This window comes from Macaca thibetana, chromosome 2 (genome assembly GCF_024542745.1).
Source record: "Macaca thibetana thibetana isolate TM-01 chromosome 2, ASM2454274v1, whole genome shotgun sequence".
Taxonomy (NCBI): domain Eukaryota; kingdom Metazoa; phylum Chordata; class Mammalia; order Primates; family Cercopithecidae; genus Macaca; species Macaca thibetana.
Genome location: NC_065579.1, coordinates 181,079,395 through 181,096,862, shown reverse-complemented (window position 1 = coordinate 181,096,862; position 17,468 = coordinate 181,079,395). Strand labels below are relative to the sequence as shown.

At 34.5% G+C, this 17,468-nt stretch overlaps 1 protein-coding gene across 2 annotated transcripts in view; it reads left to right on the top strand.

Annotated features, from left to right (window-relative positions):
- Positions 1-17,468, top strand: part of EPHA3 (EPH receptor A3) — a 358,761-nt gene that overhangs the window by 100,518 nt on the left and 240,775 nt on the right. For both annotated transcript variants that reach the window (XM_050778973.1, XM_050778974.1), the window contains exon 3: positions 3,252-3,912. In XM_050778973.1, the coding sequence (XP_050634930.1) occupies positions 3,252-3,912 (661 nt within the window). The remainder of the gene's footprint in view (positions 1-3,251; positions 3,913-17,468) is intronic.

Below are 17,468 nucleotides of genomic sequence, written 5' to 3'. Positions count from 1 at the left end.
TCTAGTTAAAATTTTTGAAAGAGGGATTACATTAATATTGCAAAACCCTTACTCTGTAGATGTGTATTTTAATTTTTTCCCCTCATATACTTTTATTTACCTGGGGAAGGAGCTTTTAGGATTGGGGGAGTGGTTTGCTATCTCTTTAGCTAGCAGAATAGTGTGCCTTTGATCCCCACACATCCTATATTATGGACACAGTAGCCATGCTTCACGGGGAGGTCAGAGCTGGCTACCAGTAGTCTTGCCCTTTACTGAGCTTAGTATCATCCTTGGATGCTTTCATATGCTGCTTTGAGTGAACCAGAGAAACAGCCATTTGCAGCATGAGAAAGGCCCAGAAGCTCTGGGATTTACCTCCACTTCAGTAATAATGAATGTTTTTTATTATTAGAATGTGTTATGTCATTTGAATTAATTTTGATTACACTTTGGCTTGGGAGAGGAATTATTTTAAATAGACACTGGTACTTTTTGAACTTGATAGCTAAAGATTCTAAAATGCATGTTTTACACTAAGTTTTAATCAGGAAAATTTTATGTAACCAGTGATAGTTTATGTTTTGTATGAATTTTGTTTAGGCTGCAATGTTTAGTTTTTGTTAACTCCTCAGTCTTGCTGTCTTAAGTTTATTACTGTGTTTAATGGCCTACTTGCCAAGATATTTAGCATGTAGAAAGCAGGGTTTTGATTTTTTTTTTTTTTAAAAAAAAAGGCTTCATATTGAAGCTGAGACTTAGAATAACAAGTAGAGTGGCAAGCCTGGTATGCTGTGTCTTATTGCCAGAATCTTAGTAAATGTAATGTTTTAAAAGTTTGTTGTCTTTGTATATCAATAACAAATTATGACAAGTTAAGTTAAAATAATAATAATAATAGTAATAATAATATCTGTGCATATACCAAAAGGTGAAGTTTTTGTGCTCCATACTATAGTGAATATGAAGAGACCTGCCTAAAATTTAGCAAATGCCTATGAAACAAAATTAGACTAACTTTAGCATGTATCATGAATTAAATTTACAAATGAATAGGGGATTCAATAAGGGTTATATAATACAGAAATTTTCTTAAGATTGTCAGGGTTGGCTGGGCGCGGTGGCTCACGCTTGTAATCCCAGCACTTTGGGAGGCCGAGGCGGGCGGATCACAAGGTCAGGAGATCGAGACCATCCTGGCTAACATGGTGAAACCCCGTCTCTACTAAAAATACAAAAAAATTAGCCGGGCGCGGTGGCGGGCGCCTGTAGTCCCAGCTACTCGGGAGGCTGAGGCAGGAGAATGGCATGATCCCGGGAGGCGGAGCTTGCAGTGAGCCGAGATAGTGCCACTGCACTCCAGCCAGGGGGACAGAGCAAGACTCCGTCTCAAAAAAAAAAAAAATAAAATAAAATAAAATAAAATAAAAAAATTAAAAAAAGATTGTCAGGGTTACGGAAGGCATAAGGCAGAAGAATGCACAGTTCCATGGGGTTATATCTTAAGAAAGGTATATTCCAAGTGGGCACAGTGTCTCATGCCTATAATCCCAGCACTTTGGGAGACCAGGGCAGGTGGATCACAAGGCCAGGAGCTTGAGATCAGCGTGGCCAACATGGAGAAACCCAGTCTCTACTAAAAGTACCGTAATTAGCTGGGTGTAGTGGCAGTGGCCTGTAATCCCAGCTACTCAGGAGGCTGAGGCAGGAGAATCACTTTAACCCAGGAGGCGGAGATTACAGTGAGCTGAGATTGTGCCATTGCACTCTAGCCTGGGTGACAGGAGCAAGGCTCCATATCAAAACAGAAAGGAAGGAAGGAAGGAAAGAAGGAAAGAAGGAAGAAAGGAAGGAAGGAAGGAAGGAAGGAAGGAAGGAAGGAAGGAAGGAAGGAAGGAAGGAAGGAAGGAAGGAAGGAAGGTAGGGGGGAGGGAGGGAGGGAGGGAGGGAGGGAGGAAGGAAGGAAGGAAGGAAGGAAGGAAGGAAGGAAGGAAGGAAGGAAGGAAGGAAGGGAGGGAGGGAGGGAGGGAGGGAGGGAGGGAAGATATATTCCACAAGCTCCACAAGAAAGAATAAAAGACAGAATATCCACCACATCTGTCATAGACAATAAAAGCGTTTACATTGAAAATAATATAGTATGTGGAAATACTACTTATCTTGATTCAAGCAGTTAGAAAAATTAACATGTGGTTTAGGACCAGTTTTAAGAGGAACACAAATGTGAAACTCAAGGGTCTGAAAGTTTTTGCATAGGTAATAGAGATCCCTAGAAAACTTTACATTCAAGAATGGCATGGCAAAATATGTAGTTTCCTGCAAGAAGTAAGCAAAATGGGGCATAAGAAGAAAGTATGTATGCAGAGATAACAGAAACAACTGGTTTAATAGTTTTAGGATCAGAAGTAACACACTCTTACGATGCTAAGTTAAAAGCTTCTCAAAATTTGTCCTAAGGATCACAGAAAATAGTGCTTCACTATTCTCAACAGTCTTAAGGCTTTTACAGACTTTTTACAGTGAGAAAAGTTGTACTAAGATAACCTTAACTACGATAACCACAAAACCCCAGATATCTATCTATTTCTTGACTAAGAAAAAGTCTAATGTGGGTGTAAAAGGCTTTAAGAATCAAATGTTTGCCATGTCTTCTGTTTGTCACACATAACTTGGTTTGATATTTGGCGGAGGCCAGGGGGTGAGGAACATTTATATTTTTACTTCAAGTTTTCTTTCATAGTTCCCCAATACATGTCCATTGAAATGATAGTACATTAAAAAAGTCATGCATGATGATATATAGTAAAAATATCATTTATATTCACTTTATTTTACCTTATATCAATTTTACCAAAAACCTGGCACAAATGGGGAAAAGATTAATAAGCATGAATTTTAGACAGTATTATTTTTTCTTTTTTAAACAAAGAAAAACACCCAAAAACATATGAGAAAATCATATCATAGTGTCATTGGAGACAACTGATTCGAGCTTTTGATCCTGGAATGTTTGATTAGGCTCTATTAACTGCTAAGTGACTTTTTCCTGAATATTCAACAAACTTCAATGCAATTGAAATGTGTTCATTCAAATTATAAATTACTTTGTGTCCATTAACTCAGAGAACCTTACAAATAAAAAACCAAAAACAAGAATGTTTTTTAATGAGTAAATGATAACTTACTATATAGTGATGGCTCTGACACCCTTATCTTGTATTCATTATTATCATTAATTCTGCCTCACTCTCTGTTTCTCTTTGATTCTTCAGTGGGAAGAGATCAGCGGTGTGGATGAACATTACACACCTATCAGGACTTACCAGGTGTGCAATGTCATGGATCATAGTCAAAACAATTGGCTGAGAACAAACTGGGTCCCCAGGAACTCAGCTCAGAAGATTTATGTGGAGCTCAAGTTCACTCTACGAGACTGCAATAGCATTCCATTGGTTTTAGGGACTTGCAAGGAGACATTCAACCTGTACTACATGGAGTCCGATGATGATCATGGGGTGAAATTTCGAGAGCATCAGTTTACAAAGATTGACACCATTGCAGCTGATGAAAGTTTCACTCAAATGGATCTTGGGGACCGTATTCTTAAACTCAACACTGAGATTAGAGAAGTAGGTCCTGTCAACAAGAAGGGATTTTATTTGGCATTTCAAGATGTTGGTGCGTGTGTTGCCTTGGTGTCTGTGAGAGTATACTTCAAAAAGTGCCCATTTACGGTGAAGAATCTGGCTATGTTTCCAGACACGGTACCCATGGACTCCCAGTCCCTGGTGGAGGTTAGAGGGTCTTGTGTCAACAATTCTAAGGAGGAAGATCCTCCAAGGATGTACTGCAGTACAGAAGGCGAATGGCTTGTACCCATTGGCAAGTGTTCCTGCAATGCTGGCTATGAAGAAAGAGGTTTTATGTGCCAAGGTAAGAGCCTTCTCTGTTTTTCTTTGAGTGGTATTTCTCACCTGTGAGTTTATCATAGTGTCATTAAATAAAATGCACTCAGTCTCAACTCACTTGGCAGGAAAACATGCCTCAAACTGACCATGGTTTATTTATGGACTAAAATTAATTCCATTTGATGTGGTAATTCATGCTTTGCTGTAGAAATATTAATGTATTTGATTATGCAGTGCTGGCCTGCACCCTACATGAGGTGTTATATATGCTATATTTAAGTTGTTCTGCTGTTTAATAACTAAGGTAATCCTATTCTAGACCACCTGAAAGAAAAACTTTCTATCTCTTTTATGTAGAAAGTTGAGAAATCTTTAGCACTCAGCTAACCTAATTCTAACAGAATTAGATACTGTGGTGGTTATTTATGCTGGTGCTCATCTAGCGCGTAGCAATATTTACTTCGCTGCTATAAAGTACAGTCTTTTCTTCACTGACATCTGGGTATCAAATACATGTTTACTTACAAGAGATTAGTGCTTTTAGAAGATTATTTGATTTAAAAATCCAGAGCTGATGCCTCAGTGTTTAATGTATGCAGGCATGATTTTTAAGTGTCTTTTGTACCGTGATTTGGCTCGTTTTAGTGCTCAAAAGATTATTTGTATCATCCTTTAGGCTTGAATGCATATTGATATTAATATAACATCACAGAACAAGAACTCTTTAATCAAGTTAATATTTATTAAAATCACTGTATATTTTAAGTGGAATCAATTAAAAGATCATTTTATATAAAATTATGTATATCAGCTATGCTATATCATATAATTTCACTTAATCCCAAAATTTACTTAGCATTAGGCAAGGTTTTATGCTGAAGAACACACTAAAATTGTTACTCAAAATTTAAATGAATAAATACATAGGAGAAGTTAAGTATATTGTCCTTGAAATTTTGTCCATTTTAATGCCTTTGCTTGCTGTTACACTCTGTCAAGTCTGGTGTTCTACTCCTGGTCTCATAATCAGTCACTTTTCTCAAATGCATGTGGAATAAATGAGCCTACTTTGTATATAAATTGTCCTCTTTAAATCTGAACAGAACATAATATTTTGCTTTTGACTGTAGACATGGTTTACAAAAAAAAAAGTCATTTTAAATGAGAGTAAATGGTTCATTCTAGCTTCATACTTCTCCATGCCTTTTAGATCCTTGGAAAACACCATCAGAATACTCTTCCAGAAATGGTTTTGAAAGTTATAAAATTAAAACAACATACTGGCTACTATTTGCTTGTACGCATGAGTGAAGAAAAGTTGCAATAGCCTTTATATTCCACTTTGAATTGAATTTATCAGTAAGGTATTTGTTTATGTTATGTGGTATTTGTGAGATCTATTTTAAATAAAATCATGAAAGCTTATTCCAGAAGGAATTAAAAAGTTGCCCATTTAAGGTATATTCAGTGCACACCTACTTCATGGTAAGTACTGTAGTAAGAACTCAAAGATTTTTTGTTAACATTCATTAATTAGTCACTTACTAGATGCCATACACTGTGCTGATTTGCTAAGTAATGTTCATTAGCTATCTCATTTATTCCTCAAAATAACCTATCAAGTACATACTATTACTCTTTCCATTTTAAAATCATGGAGAATAAAGCTTTAATAGGTTCAATAGCTGGCCTTATTTCCCTCAGTGAGTTAGTACTGGAATTGAGATCTGAAACCAGGCAGTCTGACTCCAAAGACTGGAGTCTTCACATCAACCCATGCTGCTTCCCTGTGATTCGGTGAAGAGTAACTGAGACTAGGAAACAAAGGACACAGATTCCACTTTAATTGGAACACTGTATTTTGAAGGATGAGACTGGCCACAAAAAGTGAACACAAAGTAGCCAAAGATCTAGAAATATAACCGTTATCTGTACTAGTTTATTTCCAACTTTTTTATTTCTAGATTTTTAAGAAAGAAGAATTATAAGCCAAAAGACCATATTTTAGGAAGACTAAGCTTAGCTCGGGTGGCATCTGATAAAACTGGATATATGATTTGTCAAGCATCTTAGACATGCAAATTTAATTGTATAAGTGTTTCTGACCATCTATGAGTACAAAGTAATAATGTGCCAGACACAGGGGAAATATAAATAAATAAAGTTATCGTATCTACCTTCTGGGAGCTCACTATCTAGCATGAAAGAGAGACACAAAAATGAATGGTTTTAACGTGAGACAGACCAGTAAGTCTTCAGCCGATGATACAATGTGCCTTAACAGTGAAGGATAAGAAGAGATTAAGTTTGAATATTTTATGATAAATAGTAGGAAATGTTAATTAATAATGGGAAACTTTTGCATTGAGAGTTTTGGACTCTTTTATTGTTATTTTGCATAGAAACATTTGGAGTAGCAAGAAGGGGCTAGCTACCTTACACAGCTTACACATTCCAGAAGGTGAGATTTCTAATTTGTTTATGGAATCATTATATCAAAATTTCAAAATGCATAGGCATCTTATTAGAGTACTATCTTCTGAGTTTGTGTCACAGGGATACCTTAAAAAGGATCTGAACTTCACTACTGGGTCATTTTTTGACTTTAGTAATAAAATATTATAAATTTTATATTCCACTCTAGACAAATAATAGGCACAGTTAGAGTTCATTGAACTGAAAGATGAAAATGTGGCAATCTCCATTTGATAGGAAAAAACATATCAATTAAAATGTTTCATATTTAAGAAGCATATTTATCAATTTCAGAAGTATAAACAAAAGCTCTGGTATAAAATGTTTACTTTCAAAACAGTTCAGTTTTCCTGAAATAAGAAAAAGTAGTCAAAAGTATCCTTGAACCATTTCTTTAAACAGTCAACAATTCTTGAGCCCTTAATAAGTGTCCAATACTGTATTGAACACTAGAAACAGAATAATGAACACTGTCATTGCTTAGTTTGGTTCATGGTCCAAAAACGTGTGAGTGCGTGTGTGTGTGTGTGTGTGTGTGTGTGTTCTAAAATGTTTTTATCTGTACCTCTGAAAGAACATAGATTTTTTTAAACTAATTTATGAAACAGAACTAAGTTAACACTAATTTCTAAACATCTAGAAAATAAGCTATTATTGTTGATAGGGAAGGAAACATTGGTATAGGAGCAGATGAGTGATGAGAAATGAAGATTTTTCTGCATTAAGATGCTTTATGTTGCCAGGTTCTCCTCCTCCTCCTCTTCCTTTTTTTTTTTTTTTTTTTTTTTTTTTTTTTTTTTTTTTGACTAGGGAGGATAGGAAAAAAGAAAGCTAAGAATAATAAATGGTGATTTTTTCTCTTTCAATGGCTGTTTAGAGAGAGAAAGTAAAGGAGGGTAGAAAGAAATGTTGGTGGCTAAAGAATCATTCAAGAATCACATGTCAAACAAACTGGAAAAAGCACCAGGAAGGTAAAGAGTACTTATTACACTAAGTTTGGTAAAATAGAAATGCATGTAGAAATAACTATGCAAGTTTAAACTGATAAGGAGTAGTATAAAAATTAGTAAGGAAGGTAAAAAATTATGTGTTATACTGTTTACTAGAAATTCATCTAATATATTATTTGAAAATATGACTTTTGTTTAAATACGTTATCTCTCATATTTGATGAAAGAGAAGGATAGTGTAATATATTTTATTTAATTTACCTGGTATGTAACTTAAAACTTATTTGGACCATTATTCTGGGATCTGGGAAGACTTGCTGGATTTTGACAGCATGATCAAATGCCAGGTTGGGTTGTTTTTTTGGGAGGGTGTTCATAAACCTCCTTTGAAAAGGGTAACACTGAAAAATTAAAATTATAAAGTGACATACTAAAACTGAATCATCTGGCATTTGCTTTCAAGCATTGGTAATATTTTACTTGATTATTTCATTTGGACATTTCATATTTTTTACATCCCAGCATAACTCTTCTTACTGGTTTTCTCTTTTTAAGATTGGAAGTGTGGGAAAATTTTGTATTAATACCAAGGAAACATCATGATCTTTTTTTTCTCTCTCTTTTTAATCCTGGCTAATGAATTATGTTATCTGTTTTGGTTTAGTTTGGAGAGGAGAGATGAGAATGCTAATGGCTTTTTATATAGTCAGTTAATTACATTTGAGTCAGATAGCAGAAGGTTACTATAAATATTCCTTCTCATACAAACTTTGTTTAGACTTAGTGTACCAAATACCTTATTAATGTCACTGAAGAATTTGTTGCTCTGTGCTTTATCTCTGCACATTCATTGTGGAATGCTAACGTTATCCCTTCTTCTTTTACATTAGCAGCTAAATAGAAACGTGTATTTGATGTGATGTATGAAGACGCCTAGACTTTTTGATGACTATCCAGAATTATATTTGTTTTACTTATGACTTAGGATACCAGTTCTTACTCTCCACTCATTTCTCTGTTAATTCAGAAACTCTTAAAACAGCTGCCAAAGTTTCAATAACAGGATGATTTTAAGACTCTGCTTGCTCTGACAGAGGCGCTAGAGAAAATTGAAAAGCTTAGTATATTCTTCACACCTACTAAGTCGATGTGCACAATCAGAAGGCACCCTCTGGACTTGCGAGGTGTTCATGAGTGTGAATAAATTCAGAAGCATTCCTTTCTCGTTGTTTTTTTGTCTGGAAGTTCCTTAAGGGCAGACACCATGAATGTCTTTTCTTAGAAACACCTTGCTTAGAACTTGGCAGAATCTAATTGAGTTGGTTCTCATTTAGATACTTATAGGATGCGTAATTACTGGGAGATTTCTATGCCAACTATCCATTCTTAGAATAGAGGTCCTGTAGAGAATAGACTTTACATTATTTATCTTTGATTGCACTAGGCCTTTCAGAATGCGTTGCAAATAAAGATGTTAATTTTATCTAATTTGAAATAAACATATTTGCTTATTAGGTCACATACAATTACAGCCAGGCAATAATAGATTCATCTGACTTCTCGTTAGAATAGCGAATAGATGATGAAGTAAAGGAATAACAAATATTTTTATGATACCAAATATCATACTTTTTTCTTTTATGAATTTATGATGAATATTATTTTTTCAGCCTTAAAATAATCAATTGTTTCTAGATTAATACCTGTAATAAAACAACAGTCTAAACAATTTTTGTAGGTGCTGAAATATATTTGGCCTTTTTGTCCCCTAAATTTACTGATCTAGTGCTTAAAGCATTGGTTCACCTTGTAAAGACTGCCCTATAATTACCGAGTTCCTTACCTTCAGTTATGAAAAATTTCCTTTCCCTGAGGTTAAAATGACAGCTGTCTGTTTCCTCTTTGCCTTTAACAGTTATACATCCATGATTTTTCCAACCAATGAATTTATTTAAATATAAAATATGGCACTGTTAAGTAATAAGATAAATAACTTCAACATAACAAATTAAACAGATGCATTATAGCTTTATAATAGCTATCAAGCCTGATTTATACAAGATTCTATGTCTTCTCACCAATTTATGTACATTAGCATAATGCAAAAAACTTCCCTGCACTTGTCCTCAAATTTCAGTTTGCATTTAATTGTTCTATTTAGCCGAAGGCTCTTGTCACTAACAAAGTGTTTGAGGGCTTGGGCTTAAGAGTCCCAGGAATGCAGCTTATTAATTTTGTGGCTAAACATTTTGAGCCTTAGTTTCTTTATCCACAAAAGGGATGGACTTCAAAATGGCCAGTCGATGTATTGCTTAGTCCATTGCAAAATGTACACCACTGGACGCAAGGTATTTGAACGTCATTATTTTCAGTCATCAGAGTCCCTGAAAATGTGTTACCTTCCTTGTTTCCTTGTTTCAATACATTTTAAAACATTTAGATATGACAAAATCACCCATTCAACAGCTTACCTTAGACCTTAGACATATTTTAGGAGACAAAACATGTCTTTGATGAATGTATACATTTGTGTATTCATTATTTATTCATTGATTGCCCACCTTCTTCCAAACAGAATTGTGCTTTTCTAAAGAGACATTTTTTGTTGTTGTTCAATTAAACCTCTAGTCTATTAAACCATGGGTGACATTCCCTCCATTATCTTATTGTTAACTTTTATTTTTCTTCCAAACAGCAGTGACACTTGATTTTTCCCATCTGGTATTGGACTCAGTCTCTGTTTTTTTTTTATAGTATGGATCTTTCCCACTGATTTTTCAAAAGTGCCTTGAGTTTACAAATGTACATTTTTATATGGTCTATTCAGAAAGACTTTTAGGTTTTAACTGACTTGATTTAAGGAAGTATGATTTAGGAAATAAGCAAACAACAGCAATACAAAAATAAAATTAAAATGCTACATTTCAAAACTGTTCAGCCTAGGTTTTGTTCATACTATGTTTGTGCCCTTATATTCCTTATATAAAAGACAAGGTTAGGTAATTGGAAAGGATATACCAATAAATAATGTCCTTGCCTTGAAGGAATCATGTGAATCAAAAATCAGTAAGCAACTAAGAAAAAGAAAAAAAAAAACCGATTGAAACACTTTACCTGACTCTGGATGGAACTAACTTATCTATTTACTTTGCTTTATGTAGTTGTTATGTATGCTTAAGAATCGCCCAAATAGCATAAAGGCAGTGGAGAAACAGTATAAGTTGTATGAAGTATATGTCAAATGTGCTTACATGAATTATTATGTGATTATTACTGGAAGTCTTTGATCAAATTATGTCAATGCACTATCTAAAAAGTAGTTAAAGTAAAAACTTATTTTTTAATATGAAAAGTGAGAGAAAGCAAGGGAATATATTTGGTTTGTGACTTCTTAAATGTTGTGGCTCATTTTTGAGTCTGTATAAAAACAATATAAATTTAAACCATGGAGTTGCATGTTTAGGAAAATAGAAATGTGAATTCTTTATTCTGTATATACTACAAATCAGATTATTTTGAACACTCAGGCACAATTTAATTGCAAACATGTTTAGGAGAAATATGACTGTGGTTAAATTTAGGGAGTAGAGAAAATTCATATCTAAGCATTTGAATACCTCATAATGAATAAGAATGAGTTAAATGATAAGCAATGAACCACTATAACAGGCCTTAAAAATCACATGAAGTTCCATAAATGTTAGTAACATTCTTACACAGGATTACAATTAAATAAGACTTACTGTGTTTTAGTAAAATATGAACTGTTTTACCTTATTTGGGTTAACTTTAGTAATATAATCTCACCAATTCTGTCCAGAGGGAAAAATCTTAAAACACATTTTCTCTTTAAATAGGCATTTCACTCTACTTTATCCAACCTAAAAGATGATTTTATAGGTCATTATTAAAGCATACTTCTAAAGCTCTAATTTAGCTCACAGGCATTCCTTATCAAATGACTGTGGGGTATCTGCTTTATAGTATCAAGTTCTGTTCATTAAATTATTATTCTTACACTAAGTTCTTTAGGCTTTTAGATGCTTTAACGGGTCTAGTGTTTCAAATGTGCAAATGGTAATTTAGGTAATATCAATATGCCAAATGTATAATCTTTGGGAAACATAAATGATGTGTCCATTGAGTAGTTTATTTGTTTGAGAGACTATGGTAATATATGGATTAAGCTTCCCAGGGCAGTATTCACTATGAGAATCTAAGATATCAGAAAATAATTTCAGTTGCAGAAAAAAAGTAGCTCTCATTTTACTTGAAAGCAGTTGTTTCCATCATTTCATTTTCAGTTTCCTTTCCAAAGGATGATCAGAACATAGCTTCGTAGACAACTCACTAAGTATCTATTAAATGTAAACTTATCTGTAAAGTGACTGAAATTGTTCAAGCAAAGACATATCTAAGTTTCTTTTGTCTGTGAAGGGTGGGATATTGGTTATTGTGAATAAGTAAAAATTATAGTTCTTCTATCATCTTAATAAATATTATCTTGTCAGATAGCTCATGAATCTGCCATCATAATTTACTGTCGAGGCTGGTTGGACCCTAAAGAAAGTCTTGAAATTCCTTTTCTTTAATTTAAGCTGTTTTATATGAATGATCTTCCTTAGCTCTGATTTGCTGCGTGCCACTTTGTTAAACAACTTCTGTTAAAGCACACATGTTATATAATGTATGGCTTTTGTAAAGAACATTCAATTCAATTCAAACTTATCTTTTTTATTCTAACTATTCAGATATTATAAAAGCTTCTGTGTTTCCAAATTTTAAGATGCAATGTAAACATTTTTTTCAGAATACATGTAATGATTCCAAAGAACGATTATTGATATTTCATTAACTTTTCCAACTAATGTTTCATTTTTTTTTTTTAGTCAACTTCTTCCAGCGTAAGGTGAATAAAACCCTATGCAAAATAAACTGAGAACTAGATCTTTTTTTCCCTCTTGATGGACTTCGATTCTGTGAAATATACTGGTAATAGTTTCACAAAGATGGCTTTGTCAGCACAGATTCATTGAACACTTTCCACCTTTTCTTCCTGTGATTTCTCCACCTCTTTCACTTCTGTCTGTGTTTAGAGTTTTGACAATCCCTTATTAGTTCCAGAGTAGAACTTATGAGAGCTAATAAGGGTTTACATTACAGCTCTGACAGCTGGCACTAAAGTTTAATAGAGAGCAATTGTAAAGAAGTATAAGTGTTGATAATATATGATGAAAGTGCTCTTAAAGAAAGAGCCTTTTGAAAATAATCACATAACTAGAAAAACTGCATATATACTCTTTGGTTGTAGCTTCTCATCTTCTAGGATGCGGGCAAAACATTCTGTTGGCAGATGACTCTGTAATCGCTTATGGATGCCTTTTCTAGGAACAGAATCCAGGATCGTTAAAGAAACAAACAAACAAGAACAAAAACAAAACCACTATTTCTATAAATCTCTGAAATTCATGTTAATTGTCCTTTAGAAACACAATCATAACGTGGATATCTAATCGCAGATTCATTCTGTGCGCAGAGACCCCGGGGATTCCAAAGGCAAGTCATTGAGATCATGAAGGCCATAAACCCCACGTAATCCACCACAGACTTTTTGTATTATTAAAAATAAACAAATAAAAAGCAAGAATGGCTTCAGGTATAGAAAGATCCTGAGTGTAAAATATTTCTGAATTATCTGTTCAATGGTCAGTTGCAATGCCACAAAAGGTTAAAAGAAAATGCTGCAATTGAAAACAGCTGTAGCTTTTTTGACATGAAGACTAACTTTCAACAAAGAGAAAGCATATGCTGTGAGATGAGGGAATACCTGAATTTATTTGTGCGCCAGGAACATGTAAAGTTTTATGAAACTGAGAAGTGAATCTGAATATATAAATAATTGGAAAGGAACATCTTTGCTTCTCTGATAGTTATTGGAGAGGAAAATTTGTATTTCAGAGATTTAGATTCATTTACTGTTTATCTCATGCTTCTACATTGAATATAGAATATTTCAATCTATCATCATGCGTAAATGTTTTATAGCATACAGAATTGATTAATGTATTCAATTGGGGGGAAGAAGGATACAGTTCTTGCTATAAAGCATCTTGGATTCTAAAGGAGATATGAACTGAATCTATCTTAAAAGGAAGCAAGCATACTATTCATAAGGAAAAACGTCTGGTAAGCATGAAAGACAAATGTTGTTTAGAGACTCATTATCTGCCTCTAAAATGTCATCAAAGAGTTAAAGTTTCAGTCTCCATGGAGTTTATTTAATATTTCATCATTTGTCCTTTTTTTCTCAGCAACTTTTTTTTTTTTTGAGGCAGAGTTTTGTTCTTGTTGCCCAGGCTGAAGTGCAGTGGCGTGATCTTGGCTCATCGCAACCTCTACCTCCCGGGTTCACGCAATTCTCCTGCCTCAGCCTACTGAGTAGCTGGGATTACAGGCATGCACCATCCCACTCAGATAATTTTTTTTTTTTTTTTAGTAGAGACGGGATTTCTCCATGTTGGTCAGGCTGGTCTCGAACTCCCGACCTCAGGTAATCTGCCTGCCTCAGCCTTCCAAAGTGCTGGGATTACAGGCATGAGCCTCCACCTCCACGCCCTGCACCCAACAACAATTTATGTGTCTGCTATACCAAATGTCAACTGGAAATGTGGCACTAAATAAAACAGAAAAATGTTCCTGCCCTCAAGGAACTTAGATTTTAGTGGAAATATTAAGAAACCAAATGTTAATACAGATCCTTCCAGTGTATTACCCATAGAATTCTGGAGTCTACACCAATGTTCCTAACCCAGGTGATACTGCCTCCAAGAGGCATTTGACAATGGTTAAAAATATTTTTGGTTCTCACAGCTGAAGGAAGGGGTTGCTTACTGGCACCTCCTGTGTAAATGCCACACATGTTGCTAAATATCCTACAATGCACAGGGCAATGTTTATAGCAAAGAGTTATGCAGACCAAGATATAAATATGTAGTGGGAGGGTTGAGAAACTCTGGTCTAGTTTAATCCCTGTCCTTTACAGATATGTATATTAAGCCTAAAGATTCGAATTATACATTAGCAGAGCCCGAATTGGTACTTGACATCTTGTGATTGTACTTCAGGACACGTTCATTCAGGGATTTTCTTTAAAATTAGTGAATTTTTGAAGGCATAAAAAGTCTTACTAACCACTTAGATGATTGGAAAGTGACACCTCTGCAAGAAAAACAAAACTAAGATGGCTTTTTTTCTGGGAGACTGAAGAAAGATTTCAGGAATAGTGACATGAAGATGGATATTTTAAAACTGAAAAAAAAAAAAGTTACTTGCAAAGAGCTGGTTAAAGTGACTGACATTCAGCGGGTAGAGTTTCATAATCTAAGAACTGAGAATGTGAATGGAGTAATAAAAGAGTTATCAAAGATAAAGCATTTGGAGGTTGAGGGTGTTTCCGTATGCAAACAATTCAGACAGCTGTTACAGAGTTAGTTTCCTTTGAGGATATTCTGACGTGCTGACATGAAATCAGATCTGACATTTGACTCCCTTTTTTTCTGTAACGTGATACTAATACAAAAATGACAGGTAGATGTGGTTCTATTTGAGGACATATTGTGTTAATAGTGTTTGTATAAAAAGTTTCTATGCTTTAGTTCTAGGACTGGTCCTTTAACAATTGCAGTGGCACTTTGATATCAGCTGTTTCTTTTAAAAATAGCCATTTCTTTCCTTTAGCATGTAACTGAGCTTGGCACTTCATTTAATCCTCCCAACAACATATGAGGTTGGTGGAATCATGTCTCCATTTTGTACGATAGAAAACCGGAGACTTAGAAAAATCAGGCAATTGTCCAAGGTCACAATCAGTAAGTGATTCAACTGGAATTTGAATGGTAAAACTGGAATTTGAAAGTGGCACAGACCACTTGTGTGGAGCCACTGTTTCCTACGCTTCCTGGCGTAGAGAGTCAGGGGAACCTGAAGCTCATCAGCCTGCTTTACCAGAAATAGTCCCTGAGGCGCAGAGTATGTTTACTGTAAGGATGCTTCTCAGGATGTTACTCAATACTTTCCACTGTGTCCTCTCTCTGGGACCAATCAGACATTTACTTCTGACTCCAAGGGTGGGAGTCATTGTGTTCCTTAAGCTACTCACTTGGTTTTGCTTTTGGATATTGATTCACGTAATGGTCATCGTATCTTGTTTGCATTCCCTATAGAAGAGCAGAAAATTGCATGTCTTCCTGTATCTGACAAATATACATAGGTACGCTCTCTCAACATGCCTTTTAAATACTAAACTCGCTATTTTATTTGTTCTCTTTACGTACCCTTTTTCGTCTACTCTTCAGCTTCTAAAATGTATTTTATTGTAATCTGTTCCATCTTGAATTATGGGAATGCTTTCTCAAATATGAAAACTCATACATACATTTAAATTATTCTTTATTCATTGCCTAGTATGTACCCAGTGATTAATATACCATTTGATCCTCAACAAAAGCCTTATGAGGTAAATATTATTAGCGTTATTTTATCAGAACAGGTCTAAGAAAATTTACTAATCTGAGCAGTGTCACAATGCTAGAATGTAAATTCAGGTATGGCTGACTCTGAAACCTGATGCTTTTTATAATATAATATATTAATAATTTTCATCTGAAATGCTTCTGCAAGTCACCATAATGAGAAAATTTACAAGTTCTTGCTGCCAAGGGGAAGGTTGGAGAAATTGGTTATAAGAGTTGAGAAAAAAAGATTGGCAGTGGTTATATAAAAAGCAAAAAACTTCGTATTAATTAGTATAACACCTCTTTCTTTAATATAGAATTAGGTAAGCCTCTAACATGCAAATCTTTTCACAGGGCATCTCTGGCCTTTATTTTCTAGGCATGTGGAACTGAGCCACACCTCTAATTGCTTCTGCTTCTGTTTCCATTGCTCCTGCTGTTGCTGAGGACATGATTGATAGGAGATGATGGCTAGTGGAGAACCAGGGCTCAGAAAGACACTTGCTATGTGCCCAATGTGTATGCTTGCACAATATGCTTCATTATTAGCTTGACAGATCTCCAAGTGGCAGATTGGGAATCAGTTTTGGACCTGGCTAGCATTTCTGTTACAGACCTTGGGTTTTTATGAAGCTCATAAATACGTATATGTATGTATATACCTATACATACACACACATATATATACACACACATGCATGTAAATATATAGATGTATATGTATACTTGTGTGTGTATATGTATATAAACACAAAATACAATGTGTATTATATAAATATATATTATATATGAAATATATGTGTGTATACACAAAAATATATGTATGTATAGATGTGTATATATGTGCATGTTATCCATGTCCATATACATATATGCACTTAGCACTATATACTTAGTACATATATATTTAATAAATGTGTACTTATAAATGTACATTAAATTCTTTGTTTCTAAAAAACTGAGAAGAATGAAGGCTGTGATAAAATATCGAATGAGTTTCTGATGGTATTGAACTGCTGCACACATTCTTAAACTTCTTTTATTGCTTTTAGAACGAGGCGGCACACAAAATACATTAATCAATATGATATGTATAACTTCCAAAACTTGAAGTGGTAACACATACCGATGAATCTTTGCACTTCATTAAGTGAATGAATGTGGCTTAAAGTTACAGACTTCTTAAGTGTCTGACCTGGTTGTTTTATACAAGGATTATGTGTGAAACTATTTTCCTTTGAAAATGTTATTGGTGTTACAGATTACAAATTTTTGTGTTGCTGTTAAATATTTCTTAGTGTTTTAAGCTTTACAAAATCTAAAAGCTTATTTAAAGCAACCCTTTGGTTTATATAATACAACTCTTGAAAAACATTGATGGTCAAGAACAGAAGTAATTAGCAAGGGCTTTCACTGTTTATTCTTGTTATGCTTTCATGACAAGATGTACGCTGCTTTAAAATCTATTTTTTCTCATTTTTAAAAAACTCCTCTTATTAGCATTCCCAATAAATCAAAATCTGTGCAAGATGACGGGTGGCATTATGCTGTTCTATGAGTGCTTCAGTGCAGAACTATCAGGAAAGGGAGGCTGAAAGGAAGTGCTGACTCCATCCTTCATATGGTTGATGGTTGCTCTTATT